At 41.1% G+C, this 18677-nt stretch overlaps 1 protein-coding gene across 2 annotated transcripts in view; it reads right to left on the bottom strand.

Moving 5' to 3' along the window:
• COL4A6 (collagen type IV alpha 6 chain) overlaps positions 1 to 18677 on the bottom strand; it is a 117330-nt gene that overhangs the window by 32534 nt on the left and 66119 nt on the right. For both annotated transcript variants that reach the window (XM_051786951.1, XM_051786960.1), the window contains exons 4-9: positions 10332 to 10466; positions 8952 to 8996; positions 3335 to 3451; positions 1667 to 1735; positions 535 to 570; positions 50 to 112 (exon numbers count right to left, since the gene is read on the bottom strand). In XM_051786951.1, coding sequence (XP_051642911.1) covers positions 50 to 112; positions 535 to 570; positions 1667 to 1735; positions 3335 to 3451; positions 8952 to 8996; positions 10332 to 10466 — 465 coding nt within the window. The remainder of the gene's footprint in view (positions 1 to 49; positions 113 to 534; positions 571 to 1666; positions 1736 to 3334; positions 3452 to 8951; positions 8997 to 10331; positions 10467 to 18677) is intronic.

The following is an 18677-nucleotide window of genomic DNA, read 5'->3' as shown; positions in this document are numbered from 1 at the left end:
AGGAGTTTGAACTGTTCTATCAACAAGTGCAATGCCTGAGGTCTCTTACCTGCAAACCTGGTAACCCTATAGGGCCTGCAGAACCTACTGGACCTGGAAAACCTTTTGGGCCCTACAAGGAAAACAGAGGACAAATAGTGTATGTGCAGCATTTACCCCATCAAACCCCAACCAAAGATGAAGTGAGTCTCAGGAAACATTAAATAATATCCCCTAATTAAGTATGCCAATTTAAATACTGTAACAATCTATTTCACATGATCAGATGTATTTTGGAAATCAAAGTTACAGAGTTCAGTGGTAGAAGGGAGTTTGGTTTGAAAAAGGAATAATGGAATAGATAATTCTGACTTTCTCCAGCATAATGTGGATCCACTCTTAGCATTACAGAGCTGGAACTCTGAGCTCACACTACTGCTATCACATATAAATACACATCCCAATAATCTGAAAAGTGTCCTTGAGAACTAATACCTGAAAATGTACCTACTTAATATTCTTTAAAATCATTATTTCCCAAATTAAATAACTTACAGGAATTCCATCCAATCCAGGAAGACCATTTTCTCCCTAGAAATTATAAATGAATGATAAAAATTACACAGGTCAAGGAAAATTATCAGGTCAAGTGTAAATGGGAAAGTAATTTGAAATCTGTGCTACCATATTTGAACTGGGTAATGGTGAGCTTCCAAAACTCAGGAGAAATTACAACCATTTTATTTATGTGTAACAAGAGAAAATTAATTTTAAAAAATTATAAGACCACTATAAATTATGCAAAAGCATACCATTATAATACAAAACTATCCGTATTTCCCATAAATATAGTAGTAAATAAATAGAGACCTACTTAACTTTTACCAACTTATGAGTGTACATAATGGGGTAGAATTTTACAAGAGTTCCTAATTTTGACCAATAAAGTCAGTGGGAAAGGCCTTATATGACAGAGGAAATTTCTTAATATTTTCAATATTTAATGAAGCATAAGGCTGCTAAAAATTGCTGAATTCAGCACCATAAGAGGTACTGAATCTTTTGTAGATTTACTCCAAAGTTAGTACTTCTGGCAAAAATCAAAATCATGGTAGGTTGGTGAGTGTTTGTTTCAAGGCAACAGAGAACCAAATTTTTTCCATAAGAATATTCAAGAACCTGTTCAAGAACCTAGTTTGTATTTTCTGTACAAGAAAATAAAAATAAAAATAATTACAGACTTGATACAGACCTTTCAGGGTAAGTTCCTTATTGACTTCACAGCAGCAAAACATGAAATACTCTAAGTGGAATATGACTTCATGTATGTAAACCAAGAATATCACTGATTACTTACTAGTACCTTCCAGTACAAAAAAACACTGGGAGGCAGCTGGGTCTCACAGTAGGAATCATAACATGCACTGAGCAGGAACAGGATGAGCATCTCAGCATGGGAGGAACAAGATCTCTGCACAGACTAAGCAACTCCAAGTTCTGAGAGCATCCTGTGTTGTCATTAATGAAGTAATTCTTGGGCCTTTTTCACAGCTCTGCATTCAGACATGCCCAAGACACCCAGGACTGACACCATGAGCAATTGAACCTGCAGTGTCAGCCCTGCAACCTGTAGGATATCAAAGTATTCCTTGTATTGCATTTTCTCCTGTGTAATGACAAGTCTTACCTTCATTCCTTTAAGACCACCTTGAGCAAAAACAGGTTCTCCTTTAATGCCTTTTGGGCCAGGACGACCCTGGTTTTAAAAAAAAAAAAAAAAGGTAAAAAATAAATTTTGGGGAAAAAAATACTGCTTTAGTTTTGAAAGAATCTATATTCAGCATAATGAACAAGGCAAACTCCTGGCTCCAGTAAACTGTAAAAGTACCACTGATCCTTTGTCAGAGAAGCTGTGCTATTGTGAGAACTAAAGACTTCCTGCAGCTTTAGAAACACAAGGTTCTGCAAATATCTTCTCTGGAATTTTCCTGCTTATATTAGCTTTCCCTTTTATTTTAGGCCTTTGACAACTTTAGATCCCATTTGAATTCATTTGACATGGTGTAACCCCCCTGTTCATATGCATAACAATGCCATCCAAGAAGGACCTTGACAGGCTTGATGGGTGGGCTCATGCAAACCTCACAAATTTCAACAGGGCCAAGTGCAAGACCCTGCAACTCAGCTGGGGCAATCCCAACCATGGATTTAGGCTTGGCTGAGTGGATTGAAAGCAGCCCTGGAGAAGGACTTGGGAGGACTTGTGGATGAAAAACTGAATATGAGCTGTCAGTGTGCACTCGCAGCCCACAAAGCCAGCCCTGTGCTGGGCTGCATCCAAAGCAGTGTGGGCAGCAGGTCAAGGGAGGGGGTTTTCCCTCTCCACTCTACTCTTATGAGACCCCACCTGGAGTGCTGCATCCAGCTCTGGAGGCCACAAAGATGCTCCAAGGGCTGGAGCACCTCTGCTATGGAGACAGGCTGAGAGAGCTGGGCTGTTCAGCCTGGAGAAGAGAATGCTCCAGGGAGACCTCAGAGCCCCTTCCAGTACCTAAAGGGGAGTCTACAGGAAAGCTGGAGAGGAGCTTTTTGTCAGGAGGTATAGTGATAGGACAAGGGGGAATGGCTTCAAACTGACATAGGGTAGGTTTAGATGTGATATAATGAATAAATTCTTCCCTGTGAGGGTGTTGAGGCCCTGGCACAGGTTGCCCAGAGAAGCAGTGGTTGCCCCATCCCTGGAAGTGTTCAAGGCCAGGTTGGATGAGCACCACTCTCTGTGGAGCTCTAGGAGAGCCCAGTTGAATATATTAAACATGTAACTTTAAGGTATCCAATGCAGACAAGATAAAACTCCAATCTGGTGGTAGAGAAGTGTTTTCAAAAGTAAAAGATATACTTACTTATACATACATATAAAATAAATACCCTGGAAAGTGAATTCTATTTAGCAATCAGTGAGTCTGAAGCTTCTGGCTATCTTAAGGCCTGAAGGAAGGCATCCAAAATTTGATGAATAGACTTGAACATGTGGTAACATCCTTTCCTGAATCAGCATCCACTAACTTAAAACATGTCAGACAGAAGATGTTCCACACTTTCTTCTGAGTTGGTTTGAATAGTGCCATTAACAATGGTATAATTTGGTGTGGGAGCATATTGAATCCACAGGATCTTCATTTTATCCTCAGAGTGGAATTTCAGTAAGAAAATTATACTGAGCTCTAACAGTTGTAATAAACTCAGGGTTATCTGGGTTCTTCCTAAGTACTTGGCAGTTACTTCTCCAGCAATGTCATGAAAAGTAAATCCTGGCTTAGTGACTACAGAACACTGCATTTGAGTTGGGACGTACAGGCAGCCCAGGTAGGCCAGGAAAGCCATCTGATCCAGAAATGCCAGGACTCCCAGTGGTACCATTGCAGCCATCGAGGCCAGGCAGACCTCGAGGTCCAGGTTGCCCAGGGTGACCCTGTGTAAAGGGAAAACAAGAGAATGACTAACAGGATCGATTATTTTATTAGTAATACTGTTGTCTCCAGAAAACTGCTCTCTTCCTTCCAAATGGCAACACAACCCAAAAGAAATGCACAACTCCCAGGCAAGCTCAGTGTATGGCAGACTGCAACGGAACGAGCATCTTCAGCCAGCATTGTTTATCCTCCCTGAAGGTTCAATCCTAGAACACTGGCTGCATTCATCTGATTACCTTTTTCTCCAAGGGGTAATTTTCTGAAGTACATAACTTGTGCATGAGTAGGTCCCAAAAGGGCAATACTCATCCCACAGCAGTTCTGAAACATATGGCATGTAACAGTGTTAAACAGCACACAAGGGTGCACCTGACACCAGGAATGGGAGTTGCTCATGTGAAAACAAGAGCAGAGGCAGACTCAACAATACTGAGCATTTATAATTCCAATCTGCTTAGAGTTTCAGTGACTTCTCTTCCTTTCCAGCATGGATTCTTTCTTTTAATAGATCAACAGATGTTAAAGCTCCAGCATCAGGCCATTCAAGCAAAACAGCTTTACTTATTATAATGAACTTTAAACCTTAGGCAAAGCAACTGGGAGAAAGTACCAATTAAATTAACAACATTTTAAAAAAAGTATTTGTAATACCAATTATTAATCAAGCAGAGCAGAATTGAATTGTACCTAACTTTGATTTCACACCTCTTTTGCCCTGGTGCAGCTCTACTAATTTGACTGGAGTTCATGGTACTGGTGAAAAGGAAATCAAAGTTTGAGACTTTATTTACTTTTTCTTCAGTGTCATACAGGTTATGTGAGGCAGAACACACAAAGGCAGAACTATCAGATACATTGCCCAGGTTTCAAGCAGCTCCTTATTCTATACTCCTTTTCCTATAAATGAGTCCTGTGGTGCTCAAAGACAGTGTTTTGAGGCAGGAAATAAAATTAAACTTATGGAGACAGTACTGGTAACTTGACAGTTCTCTCCCTCCCCTCTGCACACAGTGATCTTGATTCATCCCAAAAGTACTTTCATTTGATCCCAAAGATCCATCCTTAAGATATGGCACTAAACAAGGTATGACTCACACTAGCAAAGTAAAAAAAATAAACATGGATAAAATGGAGATAAAGCAGAACATTAATAACCCTTCATGCCTGACACTTAAAACAAAACACATTTGCATCACTGAAGGTCTTCCCAGTCCAAGCCAATAGTATATGCTCTGATCAAACTCAATCACAACTTGACAGTAATGAAAAACCTTTTATCTAAGGATCTTAAAATCCCTTGCAAAAATGTGGGAATGCTATAGTCTTCATTTTATGGATGGGAAGCTGGGGGCACACAGTAGCAGAGTGACTATCCCAAGGATGTAGAGCAACTTAGGCCCTAATTACATAAATACTCAAGCTGATCACTGGTCCCAGCTGCTGCCAGGAGCACTATTGCACACTCCTGCTTACTCATAGCTACCTCCTCCCTGTGCTGGCACAGGCACAGGCAGAACAGATGAGTGAGAGCAGGAAACATCCACAGCAGAGAAATAACTGTTCTGTTTCTTAATGAGGTTAATTTTCCAGCCAGATGAGGTCCTTGGTCCAGCTCATTTGACAACTGCATTGAAATTCGTGCCAACAAAATGGAGAGAGCTCAGATCTGCTTTTTCTGTCAGTCAATAAGGTATAACTGAATGAATGGCAAGTGCATCTCAACCACAGGGTCAAGGCAGCTCACCCAAACAAGTTTAAATTTGAGATTTAACAAGGCATGGAATGAAGTCATCCCAAAGCATTAGCATCAGACACCACTGCATTAATAGTACCAGTTGCTCTGATGATTAAAGTCTGTTTGTCAAAATATCCACATGTGGTGTGCAAGCAGGGACTTGCCAGGCTCTGGTAAAGTAACAGGAATAAGCTGAAGCACCAATTTATTGCCACTTGTGTTTGTCTCTTAGAAATTATTTAATTCCCAAAGCAGGAACAAATCAGTGGCAACCCACCAGTATCTACCAGGTCTCTCACTTTGTTTACAGCATCAACAAAACCAGGAGCTATGTGGGACAAGTGCACACATATCTGGTTACAGCATAAGGTGACCAGCTGCAAGGTTCAGTGAAGCTGAAGGGCCAACATCTGCCCCTCAGAGTGAGACACAGGGAGCTAAGCTGCTAAAGCTTTAGTGCTGGCCAAGAGCCAGCCCTGGCAAGCAGCTGACTGCTGTCCTCATGTCCTGGGAAACGCTTTGGGTGAGATCTCCTACTCCTGCCCCAGTCTGTAAGTGGCCCAAAGGATTCTGGTATCCTCTTAATGTGTGAGAAGGGCTCACAGAGAGAGGACGTCAGTTCTGCTGACCACAGTGGTTTCTTATGTGTGCTCAATAAATCTGTGCCCGTCACTTAATCCCATGGCATCCATATCTGTGGTTCTGAGCCAAAGTATGACACAGACTGACACACAGGCACACACATACACATGCTGTCTCTTGCTTTAGGAAAAAAATCCACAGGGTTTCCTACTTTCTAGCTAATCTGCTATCAGAATCCATAATGGTTTGTTTTAAGAACCTTACCTGAGAAGATACTGAACACTCACAACTGACTTCCTTGAGAGTTGTAAAGTTCTGCCTTAAATGAACCTTTTCCCCAAGGATTTAAAATACTGATTTAAAGAGCTGTTTTGACCTGAAAAAAAATGGTGATTAATAGTTTCCTTGCTTTCACCTCCTCTAATTCCTGTTTTGGCAGATGTGCCAATTCAACACAAGCACCTCAACTGACTAAGGGAAAAGACTCACAGGCTTTACTTATACATGTCAGGATGACTAATTTACAGATCTGAGTTAAAACACAGGCTGGAGAGGTCGCTTGTGGTCTCTGTTCTCACGAAAGGAGACATTCCCTATGAGACAGATAAGGAAACTTGAACTGGTTATCTAGGCCCTCACTTTATCTGACTCCTGCTTGTACACTGACACTGTGATCCCAAGGGACCTCTTTTCTAAATCAAACAGCACAAAGGAAACCCCGAGAGGAGAGCTCAACAAATATTTAAAAACAGAGAAACAAACGCAACTAAGAGTGAATACAAAACTAACTGAATAAACAGTTTTGTGGATTGCTACAGCAAAGTGGCCTTTCTACAACCATCACCAAGTGCTTGTGTTTCCTCCAGGAGGGTCACAAAACTGCCTCTTCATGTAGCTCTGGCTTTCGTGGCACAGACAAGGGCTCACTTATCATAAAAATATTTCCTTTTACAACTCCTTGGACAGTTCATGAAAAGCCATACATATTTCCCAGCTCCAGCCTTTGCCAGAGGTGTCCTTGAATCTTGTCCTATAGGAAAAAATAAACTTCCAGAGTAGGGCCAAGGATTTAAGGGTTTCTTCTACAGCGTGACATGAAAGCCCAGCAATAAACACATGTAGCTGCTGTATTTACTAGGTTAAAGGGATTAGCCAGGCCAGCTGCAACAACATGATTTACTTGCCACCCGCATTCCCCAAGGGAACTCTGTGGAATACCACTTCCCTTAAGGTCAATAGTGGGATTCCCCTCTGCATAACCATCTTGCAGTCCTTTGGAGATGACTAAACTATACCTGCCCAGGTTAACATACCAGCACACTACAGAGAATCTCCCTTCACATTCAGATGTGAATTCTTGTGCAGAGAAAGCAATATATTTTCACTTCTCTCTTTCATCTATCAGCACACACATGTGCTCTCTCCTTTGCTCTGAATTTCACACATCCATATAATGTGCAGGAAGCATTTATCTCAGTGGCTAGAATGTAACCAGTAGGAACCAGTTTCCCTTCCCCCTTTTTCTGCCCTGCAGTTGTGGCACAGAAGAGACACAGTGTTGAGCACTCTGCTGTTCATGACCAGCAAAATCTGCCTCTTTGCCATTCACTCACCTGCAGAATACTGGGAAGCAGGGAGAGTAGATCTGCATATGCTGATATGGTGGAGGCTTTGAATCCTCTCCTCTGCCTCCCCTACTCACTCCTTGGAATGCCTGTCGCTGCCAACTACCTGGCATTGGCTGTTGCTGTATCTCTGCCTCCCCTCACTGTTGGGAATCCCCTTTCTCCAGAGCCTCATCTGCAAAAATACCCTGAGAACAGCATGTTCCCACAGTGTGTTCAATTAAATTAAGTATTATGGGAACAGCTTGTTCTCTTCAGACCTAGAGAGTTGGCTGGTGGTAAAAGAAAAAAAAATAGCAGCAAGGGAGTAGAGCAGGAGAGAAAACAGGCAAGGATGAGCAGAGGGGGAGTGAAGGACAAGGGCCAGGAAGGAACTGGAATCAAGCAAGCTCATTTATAGGGCCAACTGAACATTTTCAGCCAATCTATCACAACAACTCAGTTGATAGGAAGTAAGAAAACACAGTTCAACAGTTGGAGCTCCTGGCCAGCTGAGGAAGCTAGGAAGATGAGTAGGAGTATGAGTATAGTCTGAAGGCACAATGATACAGAAATGGAAAAATGTCATCAAGAAAATAAAAATAATTCTATTATCAGAAGGAGAAAGCAGGATGAGCTAAATAATGTAGGAAGGGGAAGAAAGTTTGGGGCAACTTCTAAAGCTGGCCCAGTTAAAATTTGCCTGAGGTAAAGCAAAAATCTTTGTAAAAATCACTGGGGAAAACCAAAGCAAAAGAAAGCTGGTCAAAACACTCTAGGTACACAATTTTTGTAAACAATTGTCACTAGAATGTTAAAGTCCTAAAGAATGGAAGAAACAAGAAATTCTTGATGGTCAGGGAAAGTGGTTACCGTGGTTAGCTACCTCTATCACCTGATCTAAACCAGAACTAGAGCCCAGTGAAGGATTCTCTGAAGGACCTTAGCTCTCATCACTGTTTTCAATCATATCATAGGAACAGATGATTGAGGGAGACCTGATAACAGCTATCACATACAAGAAGGCTACCACAAAGTAAGAGTGAACAACCTTCTCTCTGTGTTCCTGACTAGTAGCAAGAGTAAGAAGTTTAAACTGCAGAAAGACTGAAGTTAGGCATTAGCAAAGCTTTTCTAACAGAGAAATTCATCTCCATCATCACAAGGTTTTAAGAATTGATTAGGAAATACCTCCTAAAAATGGCCTGAAGCACAGCTGATCATGCTCGTTTGGCTCTCTGAGGTCCTTTTCTATTCTGTAAGTCTATGATTGTATGATACAGTCCAGACATAGTGCTGAGGGAACATGGTGCTGAAAGAAAAGCTTATCAATGATGCAGTGGATCCCCATGTAACTCAGGCTCACTTCCTCAAAGGTGTCAACTTTCTATTATCCTATAAGAGGATCCAAACTCCTTACAAAGCAGCATGGAATCACCAGGTAAACTAACAAACACTGCCATTGTCCTCCAGAGAGAAGCAAGCAATTGCAAGGGACACTATGTATGTGCTAGGACAGTCTCATTGTGCTTTTGTTTGTGACATTCTGGTAATTTATATCTATACATGCAAACTTACTGGGATCCCGTTGATGCCTTGAAATCCTGGAACTCCCATTGGACCCTGAGAAAAAAGAGTACACATTATATTTCACATCATCAGTCGGGATATTGCAGTTACCTGGGAGATATTTTTCCCTCCCACACTTTTGGTTTAGGACTTTAGCTTTCAAAACCAAAATGAGCAAACTCTCCCATGCAGATTCTCTCTGACCACAGGGGTCAGTGAAGATAGGAACTGAGCATCTGAGCCTGACTGGATGCCAAATGAGTGTTTCTGGAATGTTTTAATCAGGCAATTTAAAGTAAAAATATAATCTACTGCACATCTGGGGAAAACAAGATGCCAGGAAAATAAACAATCTGTTATAAACTTAACTCTCAGTGTCACACTTGACTTTCCAAGAGTTTCAACAGGACTTACGTGTTTTTCTGTCTGTATGTGGATAGGACCCCCAGAGATACGCAGACCACTGCATTAACTTCAGACCACCCTGCCCAAGTCACAAATAATTACCACACTTTTGCATTTACCACTCTTCTCTGGATAGTTCCAAAACAGACTGTGTAAGCATAATATCCAGCCTAAGTTGCTCTTGCTTTGGAAAGGTAAAGTATATTGGTTCCACAAAGGATAAAGAGAGAGAATCTTATGGCATGCTGGTATTGCATATGTATCCATTTCAGTGGATAGAAACAATTCTGGAGTAAATAAGGGATATTTTGAGTGCAAGGAAATCAGTTCCAATCATTAAAGGATCCAGTACTTTGCATCAAACAGACTGACAAGATCTCTAGATAGTCCCAGAATGCAAGTCTGTGTCCCAATGTCCCAGACGTCCTCCAGATTTTAGTAACCAGGTGCAGCATGAAGATGAACTACCCACATATATCCAACTCTTTATTACAGAAAGCACTTTTTCATACTTCCATTCATTTTTTTGACTAGCTCCAAACTCCCCATTTGATGCTTCCTTCCTAAGAGGCGACAGCAGGACGGATCCTGTGGGCACTGAGACATTTCTCTGTTTGCTGTTCTGCCTATTCTTGCACACTGCAATCATTGACACCTACCCCTTTATAGGCTACTCCATTTAATATGACATAGTTTATAATATACTTTCTGTTAGAAGTAACTTTGTACCTGCCAAAGACTGCTTGCAACAGCAATAGTCACTGGACTATGGCTCACCTACCAGGACAGGTACAGTGTTCAGCAGCTTTGGGATCTGTATTCTCATTCAAAAATAAATGCAGACAATTGTCTAAAGAGAAATACTTGAAATGCTGTTGTGTTCTTACCCTTGGACAGGTAGTCTGAGATTGTCTTTATTCATCCAAAAATATATACAAGGCCATAGATCTATTGCAGGGACAGAAAAGTAACCACTGAGCTTACCTTGTCACCTTTCTGTCCAGCTGGTCCAGGTGGGCCCACTGCTCCTCTCTCACCTTTTGCTCCTGGTAAACCTTCTGGGCCAGTAAATCCAGGTGCTCCTATCGGTCCTTGAAGCCCTATTGGTCCTGGTCGACCCTAATATAGAATAAAAAATAAATCAATGTACCACATTCACAAACTCCCTTGTAATTACTCTTTCTGATTCAATTTCTAATGCAATTTGATACATCTCAAGGTTGTTAGGACATCCTAAAGTGTTCCCTGTACATTCTCAGATAAGAGTTGTTAGAGGTTATTTCAGGTAAGTCATAGAATCATAGAATAGAATATCCTGAGTTGGAAAGTACCCACAAGAATCATGGAGTCCAACTCCTGTCCCTGCACAGGACAACCCCAAGAGTCACATTATGTGCCTTAGAGTATTGTCCAAACACATCTTAAACTCAGACAGGCTTGTGCTGTGACCACTTTCCTGGGGAGCCTGATACAGTCCTGAGCCACCCTCTGCATAAGGAACCTTTTCCTAATACATAAACTAAACCCTCCCTGACACAACTTCAGGCCACTCCCTCAGGTGCTGTCACTGGTCACAGAGAGGAGAGATCAGTACCTGCTCCTCCTATGGCTTCCCCTCTAGACCCTTCACCAGGACTACCTTTGTAGCTCTCCTTTGGACACTCTCTAACAGCTTTATATATTTCTTATGTTGTGGCACCCAAAACAGCACACAGCCCTTGAGGTGAGCCTGCACCAGCGCAGAGTAGAGTGGGACATTCACCTGCCTCGACTGGCTGGTGATATTGTGCTAAAACATTAATGTTGGAAAATTCCTCCAAGATCATCAAGCCTTTGACTGAATACCATCATGCCCACTGAACTGTACTGCCAAGTTCCACATCTACTTGTATTCTGAACATTCGCAGGGATGGTGACTCCTCTACTGCCCTGGGCAGCTTGTTCCAGTGCTTAACCACTCCTGCAGTGAGGAAACTTTTCCTAATATCCAACTTGAACTTCCCCTGGCCCAGATTGAGGCCATTTCCCCTCACTAGTCCTATGGCTAGTTGTCCGGGAGAAGATACCGACCCCACCTCACCACGAGCTCCTTCCAGATGGTTGTGGAGAGGGAAAAGGTGGTTCCTGAGCCTCCTTTTCTCCAGGCTAAACACCCCCAGCTCCCTCAGCCGCTCCTCATATGACTTGTGCTCCAGCCCCTTCAGCTGCTTTGTTAGCCTTCCTTGGACACGCTCTGGCAACTCAATGTCCTGAGTTACAGCAGAAATCTCCCTTTTCCCGGACGGTTTCTGACTTAGAGAGCACCGCAGGAAGGAGCGCCGTGCCCTCCCTCAGGGTGCAATGGCGGGGCACTGCCGGCAGATGGAGCAGCTCCCGCAGCCGCAGGGATCTATCAGTGGAAAATCCAGTTTATGGCTATGCTGTCTATGGCACAAAATCCAGTTTATGGCTATGCTGTCTATGGCACAAAATCCAGTTTATGGCTATGCTGTCTATGGCACAAAATCCAGTTTATGGCTATGCTGTCTATGGCACAAAATCCAGTTTATGGCTATGCTGTCTATGGCACAAAATCCAGTTTATGGCTATGCTGTCTATGGCACAAAATCCAGTTTATGGCTATGCTGTCTGTGGTACAAAATCCAGTTTATGGCTATGCTGTCTATGGCACAAAATCCAGTTTATGGCTATGCTGTCTATGGCACAAAATCCAGTTTATGGCTATGCTGTCTATGGTGCAAAATCCAGTTTATGGCTATGCTGTCTATGGTACAAAATCCAGTTTATGGCTATGCTGTCTATGGTACAAAATCCAGTTTATGGCTATGCTGTCTGTGGTAGAAAATGCAGTTTATGGTTATGCTGTCTATGGTACAAAATGCAGTTTATGGCTGTGCTTTCTACTGAAAAGACAGTCAGTGGATCACATTAATTATCCGTGCAAAGAATCAAGACTTACATTAAAAGATATAGAATGGAGGAGGAAGTTAAAAAAAAACAACAATCCAGACACAAAAATCCCCCTCCTTTTAATTATCCTCTACACTCATGTCCATGGAAGTGTTTCCCTTCTATTTCCCTAACTCCGTAAAACAGCAGAAGGAATGCAGCTCCCTGCTGCAAGTGTTTTAGTAATCTCAGCTGGAGACACACAGACTCCATGGCTTGGCAGGTAAAAGACTTTTACAGTTAATTTAAAAATGCATTGTTACGTGTTTAAAATCAAGCAAAGTGAAAAAAAAAAAGCATAATTGATTTTAAAAATTCTTTTTCCAGGATCATTTTTACTACCTGCTTAGACTAAAATATTTTTTTCTGTATTCCATGTTTCTTCACTACTGGAGCAGTTTTAAGTGCCACAATTCTCTCACGTCACTCCTTCTGTTGTGATTGTTTCATCCTGGCCTTTTAACTGAGGTCAAGTGCATGTTTGATATTTCATACCTTTTCTGTCTAGACACTGTCCATAGTATATACTTCCAGAGGCACAGACTCCCATCTGAAAAGGCTTTTCTGTTGATTAATTTTAGCTGTCTTCACTCCGGGCTAATTATCAGTAGAATCCTTTATATTGGGAATCATACAATCAGAACATTAATCCCCAAATCTTCAGTGGTCCTTGGCAACCATACACAAGAAGCATGTCACAAAATCACATGCTTTGCTCTCACTTTCAGTCTCAGCTTTAACTTTTTAATTTCCCATATATTCAAAGTCTTTCAGGCATCAACTCACAAATCATGGATTGTGGACTGTTTACCTCAAGGCAACGCAGCACTGACCAGACATACCCTAAAAACAGGCACATTACAGATATAGCCAACCACCACCACAAAAGCAACAGCATCCAAGAGTCCACCAAGGTTTGCAGAGAAAACACACTGTGAATTCCTCACTTGTTTGAATTGCTAATACTTCTGTATTCAATTAGTTTGATTGCCTGGTTAATGATAGTGTTTCACAATGACTGGAACCGATAGGAATTAACATTTTAGGAGGCTTTTGTTCTGCTCTCTAAAATGGGGCAGTAAAGACCAGCAACTACACCTTCTGCTTGTGTTTAGATGAGCAGGGCTCTGACAGAAGAATTAAACATGATCTCTGTGATTTCAGGACCCACAGCTAAAAAGTTCTCTTTGCCTTAGTGCCCTACAAGAAAGATTTTAACAGCACTTGAAGACTTTGTCCAGTGTCTTAGAGTGTCACTAAAGCGTAAGGACACAGTAAAGTGCTTCTAATCTCTCTGATAATGTGATTATGCCATGATAATCAGGCTCTCAAGAATTCTCACTGATCCTTTTGAAGTCTATGTGGATGAAAATCATGTTTTCTACACTGAAACAAAGGACTTGCCTCCACTGCTGAAAAAGCAGCATTTTTTGTCACTCAGCAGCACTCCCATGAACTGTTCCAAGATCAGTGCATTATAAAGAGCAGGCACCGTGGCTGCAGGAGCAATTCCAGGATAACAGCACAAGGAAGACTCAGGTTTTACCACAAGGTAAACTTACAGAGTTCAGTACCAGGTGGAACTACTGTCTGACCTCAATGAGTTTACTTTGTGGTGAAAAGTTAAGTGCCTAGTCTTTACTGTGCTTTGGCATCAGGACTGCTCTCAATCAAAGGATAAAAAGGATAAGACACCTCTTAGCAGTGAGGACAAGCTTAAATATAAAATGTGGATTACACCAAACAAAACCTACAATTAGTCAATGGAGCTCCCTATTTTTAATCATTAATATTCAATATGTAGTCCAGTAGCCTGTAGAAAAGCCATTAGTAATTGCTGCAAATTGTATAATTTTGTCTTCCTGGCTGCACGACAATCATTTTTAAAAAGAGGAACATTACAGACTGCTAGTAACATCAAGCAAGAACAAAGCCAAAGAAATTGCTGTGACTTGGAAATGTTTTCTCAAATGCCCACTCGAATTTCATATATTTGAAAACGATGACCTGTATTCTCAAACGTATTTGTGCACCAGGCTTTTGCTGTTCTGCAGCACTAAATGAGGTGCCTGTCTGTAACAAATATGATGCTGGTAAAAAACAGCATTATTTCTTTACACACCCAGGGTTTTTCCACAGATAATTTCAGGACTTTGACCCAGTTTGTGTCACAAGTTCAGCATGAATCGTATGCATCTCTGTTATGCACATATCCATTGCAAACCATTAAAAATACACAGCTGGCTCAGAAATGCAGCTTTTCATACTCAATGTGTGGTAGGCAAGAGGAAAAAATGGCTGGAACGGGAATCTCCCATTGCTTCTGAGTCATCACACTGCAGAAGGTGGTAAAATCAGTGTCCTGGAAGTGTAATTTGATGGCAGTGTCTTTCAAGATGGAAAAGGTTCTGCAGTGTGTACCTTCTTCCCTACACCCTTTTAATTCATCTGCATCCCAGGGTGTCATGAGGAAAGTCCAGTATGGTGGATAATGATGAGGCCTCTCTACTGCTACACAGTCAGACACATCACAGTTTCTCTATTGTCCCTATCCCTTTTGCCAACTCTAATACCTCACATAAATTTTCGCCCACTGAAGCAGAGCTGCTACACATAGCATTGCAAATTCCAAACATTCCTTATTTCCCATTGCCTCTGTGAGCTTGGAGAATAAAGTGTAAATCTATTTGATTTGTCCATTTGATTTGTCACTGTGCAAAGGAACACACGTGGCACTGGTATGGAACCACTGGACATGTCCCTTATTTCAAGGACAAAAAACAAGTACATACTTACTTGGGGAACAGTTCTACTGGTATGACTCCCTGTCAAATACCAGTTCAGTGATTCATCACCACAAAAGATACTGGGACTCACTAAGTGAGATAAATCTAGCAGGTCTAATAACTAAGCAGAAAATATTACTGATGAGGAAGGGCAGAACTGATCCCTACTTCTACTAATAAATGTGTAGACTGTCATATTTCAAGCATCAAAGCACTATTAATTTTCTAAGCAAAATTAAGTTCCTGTGTATGAGAAGAGCAACTGAATTTAAAGATGCTCATGTTTCCTCAAACTAACACACAGTTTCTTCTCTATGAGAATTCAGGGACCACATTTTTATAAAGGGTCTTATTCACTCTCTCTATTCCTTCAACCATTATTTCCCCCTTAAACCATGTTTTACTGACACAAAAAATTGCTAGTGAAAGATTTACTTGATGAGAAAATGCTTTGTAGTTGGAAGCATCTTATACTTGTTTGAGTACATTAAGGTAAACCAAAGGACAACCAGTAAGTCACTATGGCCCTAAAAATGTATGTTCTTCTATACTCTAAGCACAACCTCTACTGAAGCCTTTAAGGAAGATCTATTTACCCGATTCCCATATTGTACAGGACTGTCTGTACAAGGGACTGATCCTTCAGGATGCTCTTTCACACCAACAAATGGCATCACCCATTTAAATCAGGGGCACTCTCAGTAGGGACACCACGTTACAAAAGGCAGCACATGGATCCCGCTGAACTCGGCTGAGGTGCCCATTGGTGACTTACCAGTGCCAGGCAGCCACGTCCACCAGTGAGCAGCACGACCTTGGGCCAACCACTTGGACCATCCACCTCCATCTCCTCCCTTCTCCTCAGCCTGCCTTGCCTTCACAGCAGGATTCCTGCGGCAGCGGTTCTCTCTTGCTGGATAGACAGTGACTAGCACGAGAGTCCTGGTCTCAACTGGGGCCCCACAGTTCTACTACCATAATAATAATTACTGATGAAAACCCCTTCACTATTTTCCTAAATTACAGGTCAGGTATCCAGTGCCCTGCTCACATTCCAGAGAAAGTAATTATTCTCTCTACTGAAAAACGCTTTGTACTTTTAAAGAAAATTATTCTTCAGTTTTTCTTCTAAAAACTTAGATGAAGTCATATTCAAAATGGCTTCTTTATTTCTTGATATAGTTTACTGTTCCTCTACACAGCTTTTCACCTACACACAGCATGAGATGAATACACAAAACTCTTTATACACACAGAAATAATGGGCCAATCCTGTTTCTTTCAGCAACTCCCCAAAAATCTAATAGTTTGGTTTGGGGTTTTTTTGTTCTCTGTTATTTTAAGGAAAGATATTAGGGTAATATTTTTTTTTTTAAATGTAACTTTAAGAAAAAAGACAATTTCTTCCTGTGCCTTGTGAAGTTCTTTGGTATCACAAGGCCTTTCAGAAGTTTTCTGTTTACGCAAAGCAGCCCTTGGCACGTTCACGCTGCCGACTGCCAAGGCCACTCTGGTCATCTCAGGAGTAATCTTTTAATGTAGTAATGAGCAACTGCAGGCTGGTTCTCATAACAATTTCCAATTTTAGTTCATGTGATAAACTCCATTTTCAAAAAATATTTGTTATTTCCAGTAAGCCTGACAAGACATGACTGCAAGCAGAAAACCTAGGCGATAAAAAAAATGCATTTGTTCAGGTGTGTATATATATATATGTGTGTGTGTTTTTAAACTCCATTTTTTAACTGCCTTAAAAAAATCAATGAAATTTGATTCTATAAATCATTTGATGAATCCCATACTTCAGTAACAAAGTTGCAATGGATGATTTACCACGTTATAAATATAGAACTGCATACAAACCCTAGAAATTTTTTTTTTAAATCAGATATTTGAATCTATGAAAAGTTTGTTCCTTAGAATGCTTGATTCCCAGTTAAAAACTTTCATGAAACATCCTGATCCAATCAATTCCACATATTTGCTATTTCTATTTATAATACACAAAGAGACCACATACTGTCATCCTTTTCCCCACCATGGCTGATGCCAGGAGTGACTCAATATTAACTTAAATTAGTTATTCCATTTTATACTCCATGACTTTTGAAGTAACTATGAAAAATGTACAAAAGTAAAAAAAAGGATGGCTTTAACTCTGATTGCCTTTTTGCTTTGATGTTCTGAAATGTCCAAGTGAGATAAGAAAGTAAGTGCATGTGGAAAGGCTCCAGGCCCCAGAGAACACAGATAACATGAAAGTCAGTGAAAGCCCCTTGTGGGCTGTAACATCTGTGTGAGAGATGCAGCAGTGAGGCAACAGCCTTCCTGCACTGTGCTTCACAGAGGATCCATGGGTAACACTGAGCACCACACGAAATGATGGGCACTGCAGAAACAGAAGGATTTCAGTCAAGGGGATTTTTTCAAATAAAGAACAAGCAGGGGGATTTATGAAGCATAGGGATGACTCACATTGTATTTCAATTAAATTAATAACCGATGTATGAAAATTATGAGTTAAAGATTATTTTTAAGGTGCTATGCTATGTATTTGAATTACATTTACCTGCCTTTTCCATGATCATCAGCCAGAATTAAGCCTTTTTTTGAGCACGGACAGCGTGAAACATCATACCGATGAATTGCAGAGGTGATCACCCCTGAATCCCCAGTTTACCCACTGTTTGTTTAAGCTAATTGCCCATGAGGCTCAGGTGATACATGGTCATCTAGAATGAAATTTTTGCTAGCCTGACTGATACCTTTAGGGCCTTTTTGTGTTTTAAACTGGCAGGGCAATACCAGGTTCATACACAAATGGAGAGAATTCACGTAGACAGCACATGAGACTGACAGCAGGCACTCCTCTGAAACCACGCACGTGTTTACGCCTGACTTAAAGGCAACTGAGGAAATGAGGCATGAATGAGGGGAGGAAACGGGCAGGAACCACTCCTACACCTCATGGGGCACTGGCAGTACATTACACACAGCAACATTCCAAAAAATATGGGTTATATTGAAAGACTGGATTACTCGATTATGAAATCTTAGCAAAAATGGTGAAGCAAGTGAGTTCTAACTGACTTCAACTTACTTATGAACCACGCAATTTTTTTTTTATTTAACAAAAGAGCATAGTACAGCCAAAGGTTTGGATGGTTTATGAGATTTTATGGTCTTTTGCAACCTTAGTTCATCTTCTCTCCCTCAAGCCTTCAGAGCCTAATCTCTAAAAAATGTTTTAGAAAGCCTTTACAGTTCCCCGACCTGTTCACATAGGACAGCAGCTGTCATAACATTTTCCTGCCCTTAACTACAGGAAGAGAACTTCTGAGTACTGTGCACATCTCTCGACAGCAGCACAAGTCCTGAACTGAATATTAATACAAAAGAATTAGTTATTTCAGAAGAAAACACAGGGTTTCTCTAAGACTTCTTTCCTTTTTCTGATGGCTGTTCAGGAAAGTAGACAAGGTAGCATATGCATAGCATTTTCCTGCCCAGAATGCACATAAGTCAACTCTGGTGAGAGTATGGCAATGGAAATGATCAAATGACAGCTCACCAAAACAGGAGATGAGTGGAATGA

The sequence above is a fragment of the Manacus candei genome, unplaced genomic scaffold, assembly GCF_025592945.1.
Source record: "Manacus candei isolate 608988 ecotype Guabito, Panama unplaced genomic scaffold, ASM2559294v1 h1tg000003l, whole genome shotgun sequence".
NCBI lineage: Eukaryota > Metazoa > Chordata > Aves > Passeriformes > Pipridae > Manacus > Manacus candei.
The sequence above is the reverse complement of the archived record's forward strand: the minus strand, read 5'-3'. Positions and strand labels throughout refer to the sequence as shown.